Source organism: Sus scrofa, chromosome 6 (assembly GCF_000003025.6).
Source record: "Sus scrofa isolate TJ Tabasco breed Duroc chromosome 6, Sscrofa11.1, whole genome shotgun sequence".
NCBI classification, from domain to species: Eukaryota; Metazoa; Chordata; class Mammalia; order Artiodactyla; family Suidae; genus Sus; species Sus scrofa.
In genome coordinates this window covers 91,898,716-91,917,652 of record NC_010448.4, presented here as the reverse complement: position 1 = coordinate 91,917,652, position 18,937 = coordinate 91,898,716, and the positions used below count along the sequence as shown (strand labels likewise).

The 18,937-nt window shown below is 43.6% G+C and overlaps 1 protein-coding gene across 3 annotated transcripts in view; it reads left to right on the top strand.

The window, feature by feature from the left end:
* Positions 1 to 11,328, top strand: part of CLSPN (claspin) — a 61,746-nt gene extending 50,418 nt beyond the window's left edge. For 2 of the 3 annotated variants that reach the window (XM_021095923.1, XM_021095924.1), the window contains 10 exons: positions 195 to 306; positions 1,921 to 1,999; positions 2,236 to 2,357; positions 6,024 to 6,188; positions 6,302 to 6,423; positions 6,668 to 6,795; positions 7,311 to 7,419; positions 9,184 to 9,266; positions 9,512 to 9,673; positions 9,989 to 11,326. In XM_021095923.1, coding sequence (XP_020951582.1) covers positions 195 to 306; positions 1,921 to 1,999; positions 2,236 to 2,357; positions 6,024 to 6,188; positions 6,302 to 6,423; positions 6,668 to 6,795; positions 7,311 to 7,419; positions 9,184 to 9,266; positions 9,512 to 9,673; positions 9,989 to 10,099 — 1,193 coding nt within the window. In that variant the 3' untranslated portion in view covers positions 10,100 to 11,326. Of the gene's footprint in view, positions 1 to 194; positions 307 to 1,920; positions 2,000 to 2,235; positions 2,358 to 6,023; positions 6,189 to 6,301; positions 6,424 to 6,667; positions 6,796 to 7,310; positions 7,420 to 9,183; positions 9,267 to 9,511; positions 9,674 to 9,988 lie in introns of all 3 variants that reach the window. The other variant, XM_021095922.1, reaches the window with a different exon arrangement.

Genomic DNA, 18,937 nt, shown 5'->3' with positions numbered 1-18,937 from the left:
TGTTCACTGCTGTTTCCCTGTTGCCTGGCACATAGTAAGCACTAAATAAGGATTTGTCGAATGAATGGAGGATGAGCTCTTTTTGGCAAGCTTACCTTAAAACTGTGTTGAGCTGGCATGTCCTCAGATGGCTGGGGAAAGAGGATAAAGCTGTCATTTCTTGGTGACAAATCTTTTTCTTTGTTGTGATGTAGATGTCTCCACTCTGGCTCCATCAGATTTAAATAAGCAGGAGAAGGAGAGCAGCATGGGTGATCCAATGGAGGAAGCACTTGCTCTTTGCTCAGGCTCTTTCCCAACAGACAGGTAAGTCAAAGTGCTTGGAGGGAATTTGGGAGGCCTGGCCTTCTGATAAAATTCTGGGGTAGGTTCTCTGGGCTTAGCAGTAACTGGTCATCTTAGGGGCTTCATGTTTCACTATACCTGTGGTTCTGTCTGAGAGTCTTGCAGTGGGTTTGAGTCTCATGTTTCCATAGTAAGGAAATGATAATGCTTTAATTGATTGGTAGGGAACAAGGTAAAAAAGGCAAGAATAAGAATGTGAAAGTGCTCAACATCACTAATAATTAAGGAAATATACCATAATAAGATACTACCTCATACTCATTAGGATGGCTACTGTCAAAAAAAACCCAGAAAATAACAGGTGTTGCTGAGGATATGGAAACATTGGAATCCCTTTCTTTTGCTGGTGGGAATGTGAAATGGTAACACTGCTACAGAAAATAGAATTGCAGGATTTCCCTTCGTGGCACAGCGGAAACGCATCTGACAACCATGAGGTTGCGGATTCAATCTCTGGCCTCAATCAGTGGGTTGAGGATCTGGAGCTGCCGTGAGCTGTGGTGTGGATTGAAGAAGCATCTCAGATCTGGCATTGCTGTGCCTATGGTGTAGGCCGGCAACTGCAGCTCTGATTCGACCCCTAGCCTGGGAACCTCCAAATGCCACGGGTGCAGTCCTTAAAAAAAAAAGAAAAAAAAAAGAAAAGAAAATAGAATTGCAATTCCCCCAAAAATTAACAGTAGAATATGATCCAGCAGTTACTCCACTTTGGGGTATATATACAATAGAAATGAAAACAGGATCTCTAATGGGTATTTGAACACCCATGTTCATAGCAGCGTTACTCATAACAGTTGAAAGGTAGAAGCATCCCAGGTGGATACATACACAGAATATTATTCAGCCTTTAAAAAAGAAGAAAATTCTGATATATGCTACAACATGGATTAAGTGTGTTGAAGGAAATAAGCCAATCACAAAAAATACAAATACTGGAGTTCTCATTGTGGCTCAGCAGGTTAAGGACCTGACATTATCTCTGTGAGGATGCAGGTTTGATCCCCAGACTTGCTCAGTGGGTTAAGGATCTGGTGTTGCCAAAAGCTGCTGTATAGCTTGCAGATATGGCTTGGATTTGGTGTGGCCATGGCTGTGGGGTAGGCCCCAGCTGTAGCTCAGATTTGACCCCTCACCTGGGAACTTCCATGTGCTGCAGATGCAGCCATAAAAAGAAAAAGAAAAAAAAAATACAAATACTGTATGATTCCACTTATATGAGGTACTTCGAGTAGTCACATTCATAGTGATAGAAAGTAGCCAGGGGCTGTGAGGAGGAAAGAATGGGGAGTTGCTATTTAGAGGGTGTAGAGTTTTGGTTTTGTAAGATGAAATGCGTTCTTGGAGGTTGATTGCATAACAGTGCACATGTACTTAATGCTAGTGAACTGTACACTTAAAGTGGTTAAGATAGTAAACTTTATGTTGTGTGTATTTCATCACAATTTAAAAAAAAAAATTAAAGGCTAGATATCTTGTTTCTTAAGGGATTGTGGTACTGTTCAAGTCCTAAGTTGGCTGACTGCTTGTAATTTGCTTTCAACAGCTTATTTATTGATTTGTTGGTTTGCATTTTAGAGAGGAAGAAGAAGGTGAAGAGGAGGAATTTGGAGACTTCCGGCTTGTCCCAAATGATGATGAGTTTGATAGCAATGAGGTGAGTTTGGAGGGAACAAAGTAGTCGTGACTGAACTCCATGTATTGCTGCTGTATGGTTTTTTGGTTTTTTGTTTTTATTTTTGTTTTTGTTTTTTGGTAGAGTGAGTCCTTAAGAATTCTGTTTGTCATATTTTCAGAAGCAATTTCTTAGAATGAAATGTTTGGGTCGAAGTTTGTAAATGCTGTCTCAGTGGAGGACATATTTTATTCCTTTAACTGCATGTGATTTTGCAGGATGAACATAGTGACTCTGACCATGAAGACCCTATGAAGACCCATGAAGACCTAGAAGACCATGAGGAGGAGGAGGATGAGGAAGAGCTCCTGCGGCAATCCGAGAAGTTGAAAAGGCAAATGTAGGTGTTATGTCCCTTCCTTCCATTGCAAGCAAGTTCTCCTAACAGTTGAATTGTAGCTTGCCAACATTTTACCTACATTTGCTGGTTCTGTATTTGCTTTTTGTGGTTAACACAGATTGAATGAGATTCATTTAGTTGCTATCTCTTGAGTATTCAAAGATGGCTGTGTCCTCCCCAAGTGATTTCTATACTAAACACCCCTACCTCTTCAGCTCTTTCTCATGTGACGTTGCTTCCAGACTCTTCACATATGTATGTTCTCTTTATCCTCAGGTGTGGTCTGACCCCACTGCTCTATGTTGTGGTACAACCACATGCCTTGTTCTGGATGCATACCACTTCTAAAGTAACCAAAGATCTTAAGAAGGGGTCACTGTAGATCCTGAGGATCTCATAGACAACTAAAGTTCCCCTTGTCTCTTTTCTTGTGAATTACTGTCATCTCAGGTTTCCTCATCCTAGTCTTGGGCAAATGACCCTCCTTTATTTTTTTTTTTAATGTTGTGGGTTTTTTTTTTTTTTTTTTTTTTTTTTTTTTTTTTTGTCTTTTTGCTATTTCTTGGGCCGCTCCCGTGGCATATGGAGGTTCCCAGGCTAGGGGTCGAATCGGAGCTGCAGCCACCAGCCTACACCAGAGCCACAGCAACGCGGGATCTGAGCCGCCTCTGCAACCTACACCACAGCTCACGGCAACGCCGGATCGTTAACCCACTGAGCAAGGGCAGAGATGGAACCTGTAACCTCATGGTTCCTAGTTGGATTCGTTAACCACTGCGCCATGACGGGAACTCCGTGTTTTTGTTTTGATCATGAAAGTAAACCATTTATTTTGGATAATTGAAAGAATACAAAAAGATATAAATAAAAAGTCATCTATATCCACCATCCAGAATATTTGTGAAAGTGGTGGTTATCATCTCATAACCAAAGGCATATATATATATATATATATATATTTTTTTTTTTTTTTTTTTTTTTTTTTTGGTCTTTTAGGGCTATACCCATGGCTTATGGAGGTTCCCAGGCTAGGGGCCAGTTGGAGCTGTAGCTGCCAGCTTAGGCCAGAGCCACAGCAACGTGGGATCCAAGCTATGTCTACAACCTATACCACAGCTCACGGCAACACCAGATCCTTAACCCATTGAGAGGGGCTAGGGCTCAAACCCATGTCCTAATGGATGCTAGTCAGGTTCTCTAACCACTGAGCCACAATGGGAACTCCCAAAGGCATATATGTTTATTTAGTTGAGATCTGTAGTTTTTTCGTATATGCAATTTTGCATGTTGCTTTTTTTTTTCCCATTTACCGCATCTGTGAGCATTTTTCCATGATACTGAAAGTTTTATAAAAACCATTTTAATAGGTTTTTATGTGTGAATTACTTTTAGAATTCAAATATAAGACATCATATTGATCCCTATTATATTTATTTTGTTGTTTTTATCCCATCATTTCATTCTATTAAGATCAGTTTGGGGTTCTAATTTGTCACCTATCAGGTTTACTGTATCATACAATTTTGGATCATCTATAAATTTTTCTAAGGCAATGGTTCTTAAACCTTATTTAACTACAGAGTCCTTTGTTTTGTTTTTTTTTGTTTGTTTGTTTGTTTGTTTGGTTTTTTTTTTTTTTGCCATTTTTTGGGCCGCTCCCTCGGCATATGGAGGTTCCCAGGCTAGGGGTCGAATTGGAGCTGTAGCCACTGGCCTATGCCAGAGCCACAGCAACTCGGGATCCGAGCCGCGTCTTCAGCCTACACCACAGCTCACAGCAACGCCGGATCCTTAACCCACTGAGCAAGGCCAGGAATCGAACCCGCAACCTCATGGTTCCTAGTCGGATTCGTTAACCACTGCGCCACAACGGGAACTCCCTAACTACAGAGTCCTTTGTTCAAATGAAATGTTATGAAGAATTACAGCTAAAAGTTGAACTGCTCTAGGAGTTCCCACTGTGGCTCAGCAGTAACGAACTCGATTAGTCCATAAGGATGCGAGTTTGATCCCTGGCCTCACTCAGTGGGTTAAGGATCCAGCGTTGCCATGAGCTGTGGTGTAGGTTGCAGAGGCGGCTTGAATCTGGCGTTGCTATGGCTGTGGCATAAGCTGGCATCTATAGCTCCGATTCATCCCCTAGCCTGCGAACTTCCATATGCCAAGTGTGCAGCCCTAAAAAAAAAAAAAAAAAAAATAGACACACACACAAAGTTCAAAGAGTACCCTCTTTAAGAAGATTGGAAAGCTTAGTGGTTATTGGCCCCTAAAGGGATTCTTCAGGAATCCTAGGATTTAGAGTAACTCAGCTGTAAAAAAAAAAAAAATGTAAGTCTTTGGTAAAAATCAGTTTTCAGAAGTACCTTATGGTGCAGAGGATTAAGGATCCAGTTTTGTCACTGCTGTGGCTGTGATCACTGCTGTGGTGCAGGTTCAACCCCTGGCCTAGGAATTTTTATATGCTGCAGGCCTAGCTTAAAAAAAAAAAAAAAAAATCAGGAGTTCCCATCGTGGCGCAGTGGTTAACGAATCCGACTAGGAACCATGAGGTTGCGGGTTCGGTCCCCGCCCTTGCTCAGTGGGTTAACGATCCGGCGTTGCCGTGAGCTGTGGTGTAGGTTGCAGACGCGGCTCGGATCCCGCGTTGCTGTGGCTCTGGCGTAGGCATGTGGCTACAGCTCCAATTCAACCCCTAGCCTGGGAACCTCCATATGCTGCGGGAGCGGCCCAAGAAATAGCAACAACAACAACAACAACAAAAAGACAAAAAAAAAAAAAAATCAGCTTTCAGAAAACCATCAGCTTCTGCCACTCATGACCATAACAGGACTTTGAATTTAGGCTAACAACAGATTTGTTCTCAAAGTGAACTGAAGTCAATAAAACTAACTAGTAGTGTTTTGGGGTTTTTTGTTTTGGGGGTTTTTTTGCTTTTTTAGGGCCACACCTGTGGCATATGGAAGTTTCTAGGCTAGGGTTGAATTGAAGCTGCGTCTTTGACCTACCACAGCTCATAGCAACACTGGTTCCTTAACCCACTGAGTGAGGCCAGGGATCGAACCTGCATCCTCATGGATACTAGTTGGGTTTGTTGCCACTGAGCCACAACAGGAACTCACCAACTAGTAGTGGTTTTGATTACCACTGACTCTGAGCCTCAGTCATACCTCTAACTTGAGGGTCAAGATTTGGTGGGCTCAGTCTTTCTATATTATGCTATCCCAGGTCTGTCTCCTGAAGCTGGTAAGCTTAAATACAAAACAAAAGAGTTTGAACCTTCTGGCAGGTATGTCTGAAATACATAGAGAAGATTGAGAGTTTTGGCTCTATTAGTTACCAACCTGGGTTGAAGCCAGGCTCTGCTTCCTCCTAGCTGTGTGACCATTGGTAAGTCTCTGAGTCTCAGTTCCTTCAACTGTGAATCGAAGGGATTAATATTGCATTAATCCCTTCGATAATGCAATAATGCTTCAAAGCAGTTATTGGCACTTTAAGACTTTTAAGTATTATCAAAATATGTTATTACGTCAATTTAAGCTTCTTGTTATTAGAGATGGCTCAGTGTTCTTTCTGTTTTTCTCATTGCTTCCATCTCATTGTTATTAGAGATGGCTCTATGTGTATATTCATTGTTGCATTTTCTAATCTTCAAAAATTGTTTTCCAGGAGATTAAAGAAATACCTGGAGGATGAAGCAGAAGTGTCAGGAAGTGATGTGGGGAGTGAAGATGAGTATGATGGAGAAGAGCTTGATGAATATGAAGAGGATGTAATGGACGAAGTACTTCCCTCTGATGAGGAACTGCAGAATCAAATCAAGAAAATACATATGTCAGTATCCCCAAAAGCCCTTCTAAGTAATAGGATGTGCTTTAAGGCAGGCCCTATAACCCCTATAACTAGGAATGGTCCTGGTTTTTAATACCATGTTTCTTGTGTTGTAGGAAAACAATGTTGGATGATGATAAGCGACAGCTCCGTTTGTACCAAGAAAGGTACCTTGCTGATGGGGACCTGCACAGTGATGGTCCTGGACGAATGAGGAAATTCCGATGGAAAAACATAGGTATCTTGATTGTTGCCTTCAAAAGCAAATGCTACAAGGTACATGTTTCTGTAATTTAAGACAGAAAGAAGAAATCACAACTATAGCAAGTGGTTGTGGAGGGCTTGGTTGTGACCATTATTATCTATTAATGGATAGGAGAATTTTGTGTTAGTATATTGTACATGGAAAGGGTTCACCTGTGTCTGCAGGCACCCTCTCCTGGGGATTGCAGAATGCTAATAGCCTTAACTCTTTGCTTTAGATGATGCTTCCCAGATGGACTTGTTTCACAGAGACTCTGATGATGATCAGATTGAAGAACAGCTTGATGAGACAGAAGCCAGATGGAGAAAGGAGCGAATTGAACGAGAGCAGTGGCTTCGAGACCAGGTAAGAAGCCTGCAAAAGATTCTCCTATTCCGACCACAGTTATGAGGGTCACTTCAGTCACCCAGCTTGTCATGACAGTTTTAAAATCTTTGGCAATAAATTGCAGTCCCTTTTTTTTGGCCACACTGTGGTGTATGGAGTTCCCGGGCTAGGGATCATATCCAAGCCACAGTTGCAACCTACAGGATCCACAGCTGCAGCAATGCTGGATCCTTAACCCACTGTGCCAGGCCAGGGATTGAACCTAGATCCCAGAGCTCCAGAGATCCTGTTGCGCCACAGTGGGAACTCCTATCATGGTCCCTTTTAATCCTTGAATTTTCTTCTATGCTTTGAGAAGGTTACCTTGGGCAATTTTGTCTGAAATCCCTCCCCCCCTTTTTTTTTGGTCTAAAGCAATAAAGGGTTGCAAGAAGGAAAACAAATGATATCTCAAGTACTCTAGCTTCCAGGCTATGCTAATTATTTGGGAGAGCTGTAGGCTTCTGTTAATGCTGTCTGATTTTTATTTTCAGGCACAGCAGGGGAAAATTGCAGCTGAAGAAGAAGAAGAAGAAATTGGAGAAGACAGTCAGTTTATGATGCTGGCCAAGAAAGTTACAGCCAAAGCTCTGCAGAAGAATGGTGAGCTCTTAGTCCTCCTCAGCATCTAGCTCCCTGGATTGTTAGTGCTGGAGCCTTGGAGGTGACTCCAGCCCTCAGGAGCTGTTGCAGCTTAGTCACGGGCCTGTGTCTAATATTGTCTTAAAGAGACCCCTCGGAGATGGGGAGAGACAGTGTTCTTTTGATTTTAGACTGTTGGGCAGTGGACATTGTACTTGTGTGTGTGTGTATCTGGTTTTGCTTTATGTTCTAAGGCAGCTCAGAGGCGTGAAATCTGGCTTCTTTATTTAGTTGCTCAGGCTTATATATTTAAGTGTTAGATCTGGAATCTGAACTCAGATGTATCTAACCCCATAACTGAAGCCCTTAAACACTTCTCAGCACTCTTATCACTCTTATTTTTTTTATTATTACTGTTAATTAGTCAGTAAGTTCAACTGAGTTGTCTGTCATCTCATAGCCATTTACTGTATTTTCAAGTTACAGTTTAAAAGTAATCAGGAGGGAGTTCCCGTCGTGGCGCAGTGGTTAACGAATCCGACTAGGAACCATGAGGTTGAGGGTTCGGTCCCTGCCCTTGCTCAGTGGGTTAACGATCCGGCGTTGCCGTGAGCTGTGGTGTAGGTTGCAGACGCGGCTCAGATCCCGCATTGCTGTGGCTCTGGCGTAGGCCGGTGGCTACAGCTCCGATTGGACCCCTAGCCTGGGAACCTCCATATGCCGCGGGAGCGGCCCAAGAAATAGCAACAATAACAACAACAACAAAAAAGACAAAAGACAAAAAAAAAAAAAAAAAAAAAAAAGTAATCAGGAGTTCCCGTCGTGGCGCAGTGGTTAACGAATCCGACTAGGAACCATGAGGTTGCGGGTTCGATCCCTGCGCTTGCTCAGTGGGTCAAGGTTCCGGCGTTGCCGTGAGCTGTGGTGTAGGTCGCAGACGCGGCTCAGATCCTGCGTTGCTGTGGCTCTGGCATAGGCTGGCAGCTACAGCTCCGATTCGGCCCCTAGCCTGGGAACCTCCATATGCCATGGTGCGGCCCTAGAAAAAGGCAAAAAGACTAAATAAATAAATAAATAAATAAATAAAAGTAATCAGAGTTCCTGTGGGTCTAGTTTATTGGTCTTATTAAAAGCTTGTTAGCTGGTTAAGATTTAAAATAATTCTGAGAGGGTGTTCCCATCGTGGCTCAGTGGTTAACAAATCCGACTAGGAACCATGAGGTTTCGGGTTCGATCTCTGGCCTTGCTCAGTGGGTTAAGGATCCGGCGTTGCCATGAGCTGTGGTGTAGGTTGCAGACGAGGCTCGGATCCCGCGTTACTGTGGCTCTGGTGTAGGCCAGCGGCTACAGGTCCCATTAGACCCCTAGCCTGGGAACCTCCATATGCTGCGGGAGCAACCCAAGAAAAAGCAAAAAGACCAAAAAAATAAAAAATAAAAAATAAAATAAAAGTAATTCTGGGAGTTCCCATCATGGTACATCGGAAACGAATCTGACTAGGAACCATAAAGTTGTGGGTTCTATCCCGGCCTCGCTCAGTGGGTTAAGGATCCGGCATTGCCGTAAGCTGTGGTGTAGGTTGCAGACTCGGCTCAGATCTGGCGTTGCTGTGGCTGTGGTGTAGGCTGGCGGCTACAGCTCCTATTAGACCCCTAGCCTGGGAACCTCCATATGCCGTGGGTGCAGCCTTAAAAAAAAAAAAAAAGACAAAAGACCAAAAAAAAAAAAAGTGATTTTACCCCAGCTTAGCCTATAACAAACCTCTCTGTCTTTTCTTTTTTTCAGTCAGTCACACTGTGGTTACTGAAGATTCAAAGTCATTATTTAGAAATCCTTTTGAAGCCATCAGACCAGGAAGTGACAGCCAGGTTGGTTGGGGACCTGATGTCATGATCTTGCAGTCATAAAGGTCAAGTTAAGGGAAGCTCTGTCATTAGTGGAGGGAGGTGGCTGCAGGAAATGGCAGTAGATGTCAGAGGAGCCTGCTGTTTCTCTTCTGCTTGAGCTGGGTGGGAGTGTGTCCCCTCAATACTTGGCAGAGTCAGGGAGGAACTGACTTCTCTTCTTCCCTTGGCACTTGGAATCTGATGCTAGATGACTCTTCTTTCCTCAGCGGAAGACAGGCTCACTGCTAAACCAGCCCAAAGCTGTGCTTCAGAAACTGGCCGCCCTCTCTGACCTCAACCCCAGTGCTCCCCGAAATTCAAGAAATTTTGTCTTCCACACACTTTCTCCTGTCAAGGCTGAGGCAGCAAAGGAATTGTCTAAGCCTCGGGTAAGGAATTTGAGAACTGATAGGGTGACTCTCCAAAGCAGAGTGAGTGAGTGAATGAATTGAGTTGAGTTTAAAATATATGCATATTTATAACTTAAAGGCTTCTGCTGCACTGTTATATCTTGCACTCCCAATAAGGTACAAGGGGATTGCTATCCCCATTAAGTAATCTGCTTTGAAACTTGCCTGGAAATTTTCTATTTCTTTTTTTTCCTAATCATCCATGATTTAACTATGAGCTGCTTAAGAGCTAATTGAAGCTAAGTACTTGTATGAGAGTCTTGAGTTGGTCCTATCTCTTCCTCTGCTCTCTAGGTAAGGAGAATGGGTCCATCTTTAATGACATCCCCTTCACCTAAGCGCCTCAAAACAGATGATAGCACTTCAGGATCGAAGCAGAGCATCTTCAGATATTTGGAAAGCTAACACCACACGGATGGCAGCACCTATGTTAAGACTTTGTTGAGAAGTATCTGGGCTTGAAGGTTGAAATTGATGCCCGCGTGGCCCCGTCCTTCATAATCAATGCATTAAGATTGAGGACAGAGATTCCAGCTCTTTCCACTGCATGGGCTCTGGCCTCTATTATTTCCTGGGTTGACTACTAACTTAATTCTGTAGTTTAAAACATCAGCTTCTGGCATACTTGGGTATCCTCCATTAAATATTTGGCATTTTATCCTAGCAGCTTCCTGGGTTGATACCTTTTGGTGAAAGGGGTGGCTGGAGGAAGAAAAAGTGCGGCGTGACAGAAAATTACAGAAAGCAGTGAATGTCAAAACCAGGACGACTCCTTCACACCCCTAAGATCTGCACCGTGGTGACCAGGACTCAGTGAAAGACTTCTTACAGGACCTAGGGATTGACAGAGGGGCTGTTATATTAGTCTTGCCCCTTAATTTTCTTTATGCCTCTTCCCAAGGCAGTCTCAAATTTCCAGTTAGCCTTTGCTTCCTTTATATATGGACTCAAACTTGTACCCAAGTTAGAAAGAGCTAACTTTCTGGAGTGTGAGGATGAAGATAAAAGGTTATACCTGGTGTCTGTCCACATTAGATTGTCCATGGGACAGAGAGCACTCTCCTAGGACTAAATTTTTGATGTGAAACACCGTTGCTTAAGGACTTCCCTTCTCATTCTGACTAGAAGAATTACTTATATAACCATTATTTATTGCATTCAACTGGGTTGAGTACATTGCTCCAACCAGTCGGAGGACAATTTAATACGTCATTACTTATTTTGAGAGAAGACCATCATGGAGTTTCATCAGAGTATTTTTAGGAGGATTGCCACGAATCCCAGTTTCCCCCAAACTTCCATGAGACTCTCGGGATTTTATACAGATATTTTCCCCCCTCAGAACCAAGTGCCACTGCTGCTTTGGAAAAACATTCCATGTAAATACTGTGGATTCACTGTCAGAAGCTGGACTTGGGAAGCTGGATAAATTGTGCCAGTTTTTTATTGGCAGACGAGAAATACCAGTTTAACTGATGGAATTAGGATATAGGTTTTCTACAGTTGTTTCTAATATGCAAGATGCTGACTTTGATGGAATTTATATTTGTACATTTGTAATCTTGTAATGGTGAAAATGTACATAAAGATGTTTTAATATGTATGTAGTTTTTCAATAAATCCCAATGCCTTAAGGCTGGATTTGCTGTCCAGATTAAATGCCCATTCTTAGGTCAGATGTTGAGCATTTTGTTTTCAGGGTATCTCTCTCTCAGGGAAAGCCAGGAATGAGAGACTATTGCTGTTGTCCCCTCACTGGCTTCTCAGCTCCAGTGAATTGATTGCATTAACTTAACCAAGTAGTTTGGGTTCAGTGCAGGTGAGGAGAATCTATTGAAATGATACCCATTGGGGTTCTAGTTGTGGCTCAGCAGTTAGCAAGTCTGACTAGCATCCATGAGGATGCAGGTTCAATCCCTGATCTTGCTCAGTGGGTTAAGGATCCTGTGTTGCCATGAGCTGTGGTGTAGGTTGCAGACGCGGCTCGGATCCCGCGTTGCTGTGGCTCTGGCAAAGGCCGGTGGCTACAGCTCCGATTCAACCCCTAGCCTGGGAACCTCCATATGCCATGGGTATGGCACTTTAAAAAATAGAAAGAAAATGATACCCTTTGTTGTTAAAGCCCTTCGATTGGCAGCCTTGGGTCCAAGGTGAGCATTATTGCCCTTCCCTTTTAGCACTCTAAACAGTGCCCAAGGCTAGGCAGCCCTTGCTGGTCAATAGAAAACTAGGGAGGCGGGCTAGATGTTTCTCCCCTCTTGCTTTCCCATATCCTTTTATAAGGTGGGGGCGGGATAGAGAAAAGGATTGGAATTGACTGCTGAGGATAAGAAAGTTAGTGCCTGACAGTAGAAATAAAAACAATAAACAAATAGGACCTAATCAAACTTACAAGCTTTTATGCAGCAAAGGAAATCATAAACAAAACAAGGGAGTTCCCTTTGTGGCTCAGCAGGTTACAAACCTGACTAGTACCCATGAGGATGCAGGTTTGACCCCTGGCTGTGTTCAGTGAGTTCGGGATCCGGCATTGCCATGAGCTGTGGTATAGGCCAGCAGCTGCAGCTCTGATTCAATCCCTAGCCTGGGAACTTCCATATGCTGCAGGTCTGGCTGTAAAAAGCAAAAACAGCAACAACAACCATAAAAAAAGACAACCTACAGAATGGGTGAAAATATTTGCAAACAATGCAGCTGACAAGGGCTTGATCTCCAAAATATATAAACAACTCATACAACTCAACAACAAAAAAACAACCCAATTGAAAAATAAGCAGAAGCTCTAAATACACATTTCTCCAAAGAAGACACACAAATGGCTGGTAGGCACATGAAAAGATGCTCAATATTGCTAATTATTAGAGAAATGCAAATCAAAACTACAGTGAGGTGCCACCTCACACCAGTCAGAATGGCCACTATCATAAGTCTACAAATAACAAGAGCTGGCGAGGATGTGGAGAAAAGAGAACCCTCCTACCCTGTTGGTGGGAATATAAATTGGTACAACTACTCTGGAAAACAGTATGGAGTTTCCACAGAAAAGTGAAAATAGACTTACTATATGATCCAACAATCCCAATCCTGGGCATATATTTGGACAAAACTATAATTCAAAAAGATACATGCACCCCTATGTACATAGAAGCACTACTCACAGTAGCCAAAACATGGAAACAACTTAAATGTCCATTGACAGATGAATGGATTACAATGATGTGATACATATATCAATGGAATACTACTTGGCAGTACAAAAGAATGAAACACTGCCATTTGCAGCAAGCTGGATGCAGCTAGACATTATTGTGAAGAAAGAAAGACAAATACCATGTGATACCATGTATATGTAGAATCTAAAGTATGGCACAAATAAACCTATCTGCAAAACAGAAACAGACTCACAGAGGAGTTCCCGTCATGGCGCAGTAGAAATGAATCCGACTAGGAACCATGAGGTTTCGGGTTCAATCCCTGGCCTCGCTCAGTGGGTTAAGGATCCAGCATTGCCCTGAGCTGTGATGTAGGTCACATATGTGGCTCAGATTCTGCGTTGCTGTGGCTGTGGCATAGGCCAGCAGCTACAGTTCCCATTTGACCCCTAGCCTGGGAACCTCCATATGCCATGGATGCAGCCCTAAAAAGCAAAAAAGCAAAAAGAAAAAGAAACAAACTCAAAGACATGGAGAACAGACTTGTGGGTGTCAAGGGGGAGAGAGTTTGGGGTTAGCAGATGCAAGCTATTACATTTAGAATGGATAAACCACAAAATCCTACTGTATAGCACAGGGAACTATATCCAGTCTCCTTGGATAAACCATGATAGAAAATAATATAAAAAAAGAATGTATATATATATGTATGACTGAGCTACTGCTGTACGGCAGAAATTGGCCAACATTGCAAATCAACTATAATTAAAAAAAAGAAAATCTGTGCCTGAGAAATCTAGGAGCAAATGATTTCTGTTCTAGATTCCAGAAAGGAAGCACTCTTTGGAGAAATAAAAGTTGAGTCTTAAGCTCTGGGTCACTTTTTCCCATGTCAATATAGTGGTCAGGAGGCAAGCTAAGCCTTGATCTTTGTAACTGGCATGGAGAATCATGACGTGACTTAAGCCCTGTGCCCAAAGCCCTGAGCCATCAGGAAACTGAAGCTCCAGGCCCTGTCCTGTGGCTCCTTCTAGGACTCAGGTTCACCAGCTTGGAATCACATACTTGGAGGGATGAGAGCCCGTGAGTCTGGGATGAGGGTGCTCAGCGTCAGTCCTTTCATCTCCTCGTGTTGGAGATGGATAGGGACAAACCATATTTACTTGATTGAAACAGGCCTCTGACCTCGCTAATTCACTCCACAGCTGCACAAGCCATACTAGGGTCTCTTCCATGAAATATCAGGTTATACTCACCAAAGCACTGTAGAGGCAAGGTGCTCTGCTCCCTGTGCAACTTCTTGACTGCTTCTCTACAAACTACCCTACTTTGAGAATTTCTAATGGCTGAGTGAGTATTTCAAGGCTTTATCTCCCAGAGTAATATCTGATAACTCTTAGGTCTTCCTGAGGCTTATATACCTAAGAATAGGAGAGAGTATTTCTGGGAGGAATATTGTCATGATACTATCTGATTATATCATTGCTGGGACGGTATTGTCTTCTACCTTTGTGTCCAGGCCTGGCATGTAGTATTGCCTGTTAAAGTTTGAATGAAAATTATCACACCATTCAGAGCCTTCATTAATATCTATAAAATGAAGATAGTCATTCCTGTCTGTCTCTGAGTCACTGTGAGGCTTGTTGGAAGATGTATGTGGCTGTATTATGTCGAGTGCTACTCTGCAAGCATATGGATTCATCAGTATCACAAGTGCATCATGTTTTTTTGTTTGTTTGTTTTTTTGAGGGCTGCACCCGAGGCATATGGAAGTTCCTAGGCTAGGGGTCAAATCAGAGCTGCAGCTGCCGGCCCACGCCATAGCCACAGCAATGCCAAATCCGAGCCACGTCTGCAACCTACACCACAGCTCATGGCAACACTGGATTCTTAAGCCACTGAGCTAGGTCAGGGGTCAAACCTGCCTCCTCATGAATCTTAGTCGGGTTAGAGTCTCTACCACTGAGCCACAATGGGAACTCCACAACTGCATCATGTTTTGTGACCAGTCCTTAAAGGCCTGTTGTCTCATAAGCATCTCAAACTCAACATCTTTAAAAAGGTGGTTTAATTTATATATATATATCTGGGGGGCTGCACCCACAGCATGTGAAAATTCCCAGGCTAAGGGTTGAACCTGCACTATAGCAGCAACCTGAGCCACAAGGGAACTCCAAAAGGTGGTTTTAGGTTTCCCTAAAAATCTGCTCTTCCTCCTGTGTTTCCCATTTCAGTAAAAGGTACCTCCACCTACCCAGTCACTCAGGCTGGAAACCTGAAGGACATTCTTGACCCCTCCTTCCTTAAACCCATAATCAAAGAGTCTCTAAGTCCTGTTATTTCTTTTTTTCTTTCTTTTTTTTCTTTTTTTGGTCTTTTTGCTATTTCTTGGGCCGCTCCCGCGGCATATGGAGGTTCCCAGGCTAGGGATCTAATCGGAGCTGTAGCCACCGGCCTACGCCAGAGCCACAGCAACGCGGGATCTGAGCCGCGTCTGCGACCTACACCACAGCTCATGGCAACGCCGGATCGTTAACCCACTGAGCAAGGGCAGGGACGGAACCCGCAACCTCATGGTTCCTACTCGGATTCGTTAACCACTGCGCCACGACGGGAACTCCTAAATCCTGTTATTTCTACTTCCAGATTACATCTTGAATCCCCTCCAAAGCCAATGCCCTATTCCAAGATTATTCCCATGATTTCTTGTTGCAGTGTCTTCCTATCTCCCCATTCTTATTTTTGCTTCCCTTCCAACCAGTCTGTGCACAGCAGCCAAAGGGTGGCATTTGTATAATCAAGTTGGAGGATGCCGCTCCCTCCCTCAAACCCTCTCACTGTCTCCCAGTGCACTCAGAATTCATTTCAAACTCTGCATGGCCTATGAGACCCTCGTGATAGAGCTGTGCCTGCCAGCCTCCTAAACACTGTTCTCTCTTCACATCACACTCAGCTTCAGGCCCTTCCAAAGCAGCCTTCCCTTTAACTGAAATGACATTTTCTCCCTTGTCCTTTGTCTCATGTTGGTTTAAATCTAACTTCCTCAGAGATGCCTCCATTACCACCCCTTTCTTAATTAGGTTACCTCTGTTAGTTTCTTATCTTTTTCTTTCCTTTTTTTTTTTTTTTTTTTTTTTTTTTTTTTTTTTTGTCTTTTTGGGGTCGTACCCTTAACACTTGGAAGTTCTCAGTCTAGGGGTCAAATCAGAGCTGTAGCTGCCGGCCTACACCTCAGCCACAGCAACTTGGGACCCAGGCTGCGTCTGCGACCTACACCACAGCTCATGGCAACGTTGGATCCTTAACCCACTGAGGGAGGTCAGGGATCAAACCCACATCCTCATGGATCATAGTCAGGTTCATTACCGCTGAGCCATGATAGAAACTCCCTTTTTCTTTCTTTAAAAAAAAAAAAAAAAAAAAAAAAATTTTTTTTTTCTTTTTTGGCCACCCCTTGTAGCATATGTAAGTTCCCAGGCCAGGGGTCAAATTTGAGCCATAGCTGCAACCTACGCCACAGCCGCAGCTGCAGCAACGCTGGATCCTTAACCCACTGCACCAGGCTAGGGAGCAAACCTGAGCCTCCACAGAAACAAGCCGGATCATTAAGAGCTGGATCATTAACCCATGTGCCACAACAGGAACTCCTTTTTTTTTTTTTTTTTTTTTCTTTTGGGCCTTCTATCACAGTTGGGCACCTTAGCATTTTAATGTTTGTTTAGGTCTGCTTTCTCCTTTAGACTAAATTCTATGAAAGCAGAGACTATATCTATTGTGTGTTTTTTTTTTTTTTTTTTTTTTAATGTATGTTTCAGGTAACACCATGCCTGGCACTTAGAATTATTCAATAAGTATTTGCTGAGCAGTGAGTAATTGAAAGCCTGAAAGAGCTCATGGTGAAGAGCTTGGAACAGAATGGCTCACACAGATGCTTTCTAGTGTGGGATTGGATAGAGGTGGTTGTTATGTGAGACCTTGAGTCCTTACTCTGCAGCTTACAAGTGGCGTGACCTTGGAATAAGTCATTCTCTCTGAACTTTTTTCCTCAACTGAAAAATGAGGCTAAAATGAAATGGTTTGGTTTAACTAACAGGGCTCTGGTTAGGATCCAAGGCATGGATTAATGGGAGCTTATTCAGCACATTTAACAGGCTGTGCTAATGCTAACTAACCTGTTGCTGAGCAAGGGGTGGATCTGATGCTTCATTACAGTCTGGCTGAGTAGGAAGGAGAGGCCAAGCCTCACCAAAGTGCCACAGCCGCCAGCCCAGGGGCCCGTGCCGGCACCTGTGGAGGCTAGCTCTCTGCCTGGCCTTGTGAGAGTGGGCAGGGTTGGAGGTCTGCTGGTGTGCCTGGATGGTAGTAAGTTGGGGAAATAGGCATGGCTTTGTGTATGGTAGTGTCACCTTTTGAGACCCAGGTGCCAGATCTCCGTCCCTAGTAGTCGAATCATCTTCGTCTGTACTGTCCATATCTTTCCCATCCCCTCTTCCTCTCCTCTCTTCTCTCACCTGAAAGATTTTTCATTTTCAGTTTATTGATCTAGTTCTTCCCTGTGGTGGATACATAATGGGGAAAGGGGGGTTGAAGTAGCTACAGCCTAAGGGTGATCAGAGGAAGCTATGGAGCTGGACACCTGGGTTCTTTTCATTCATTTCAGAAGGAACCACAGTCTAGCATTCTTGATGACTGGTGGGATGGAGGTGAGGGTGCAGAGGCAGCTCCCAGCTCCAGGCTGCAGAATCACAGGGCCCTGTCCAAAGGGTGGAAGGTGCAGAGGCAGGATTTAGAGTGAGTCCTATAGGTTTTTCAGCCCCCATCTCTTTTTCTCAGTGGCTGAAGAATGGAAAAAAGCTGACTGCCCACCCCTCTCTTTGTTTGTCTTATCTAATTTAACTTACGTTATTTATCAAAAAGACAGGTTATTTGGAAAACCAGATGGACCCAGGCAAAAATCATCTGGGTTTTCCAAACATGAAAAATTAGGTTCTGGGGGCCCAGGAGGAAAGGCTTATGAGTGTGTGTGTTGAGGGGGTGGTTAGGAGGGGGTGAGGAGTATTGAGATTACTTTATGTCTCTGTCGTCAGACCTGGAAATTGCTACATAACTTCCAAGCTTCCCCCCTGCCCTCTTTTTCCTTCAAGTTCTTGATGATTGCAATCTAAATGAGAAAACTAAAAGCTTTACGTTGGTGGTTGGGAGTGCTGAAAGGTTTAATTAATTGGCCAAGGATGAGGACATGTCAGGGCTATAGCAGAACAGCAGCTAACAGTTTTCCCTAGCTTTCCTGCCTTCACTTCCTCCCACAGAGCCACTGGGTTAGTGAGAGGTCCCGGGTTACAGAGGCTTCTGGAGCAGAAACCTGATCTACCTCTTGTCCCTTCAATGTTATCATCCCAAAATGATCGCAGCAGTTATGGAAGTTAGACATTAAGGGAAAAACTTACCCTTTCATGACTTTCTTTTCTTTTTTTTTTTTTCTTTCATAAATTTCTGATAAAGACATGGCCAAAGAACACTGGGAGTTAAAGGTTGTCTGTCCATTAAATATCCAGGGAAGGACCTAGCTCTGCAGCTACAACAGGGATTTTTTTTTAGGGCTGTACTTGCAGCATATGGAAGTTCCCAGGTTAGGGGTTGAGTCGGAGTTACATCTGCTGGCCTATGCCACAGCTGTGGCAGATCTGAGCCATGCCTGAGACCTATGCCACAGCTTGTGTCAGTGCTGGATCCTTTAACCCACTGAGCGAGGCCAGAGATTGAACCTGCATCCTCATGGATACGAGTCAAATTCTTAGCCTGCAGCGCTACAATGGGAACTCCCAGAGCAGGAATTCTTAAAGCTTGTGGTTCTGTTACCCCTGGGCAGCATCATTATTAGGAAGGAATTGAAGTGGGTGGCTATGGAAGCCTGACTTTTGGCTGCAACAAAGGAAATGTTCTGGCTGAAAGCATAGAGGGATCCCTTTCTGCATACACACATGCATACTCACAGAACAGAGCCAAGACCCTTTCTGGCCTGAAGAATCTTGGGCAGTAGCAAAAGCACTTGTCCCATCGTGAGTGTAATTTTTTTAAAGTGTCGTTGGAC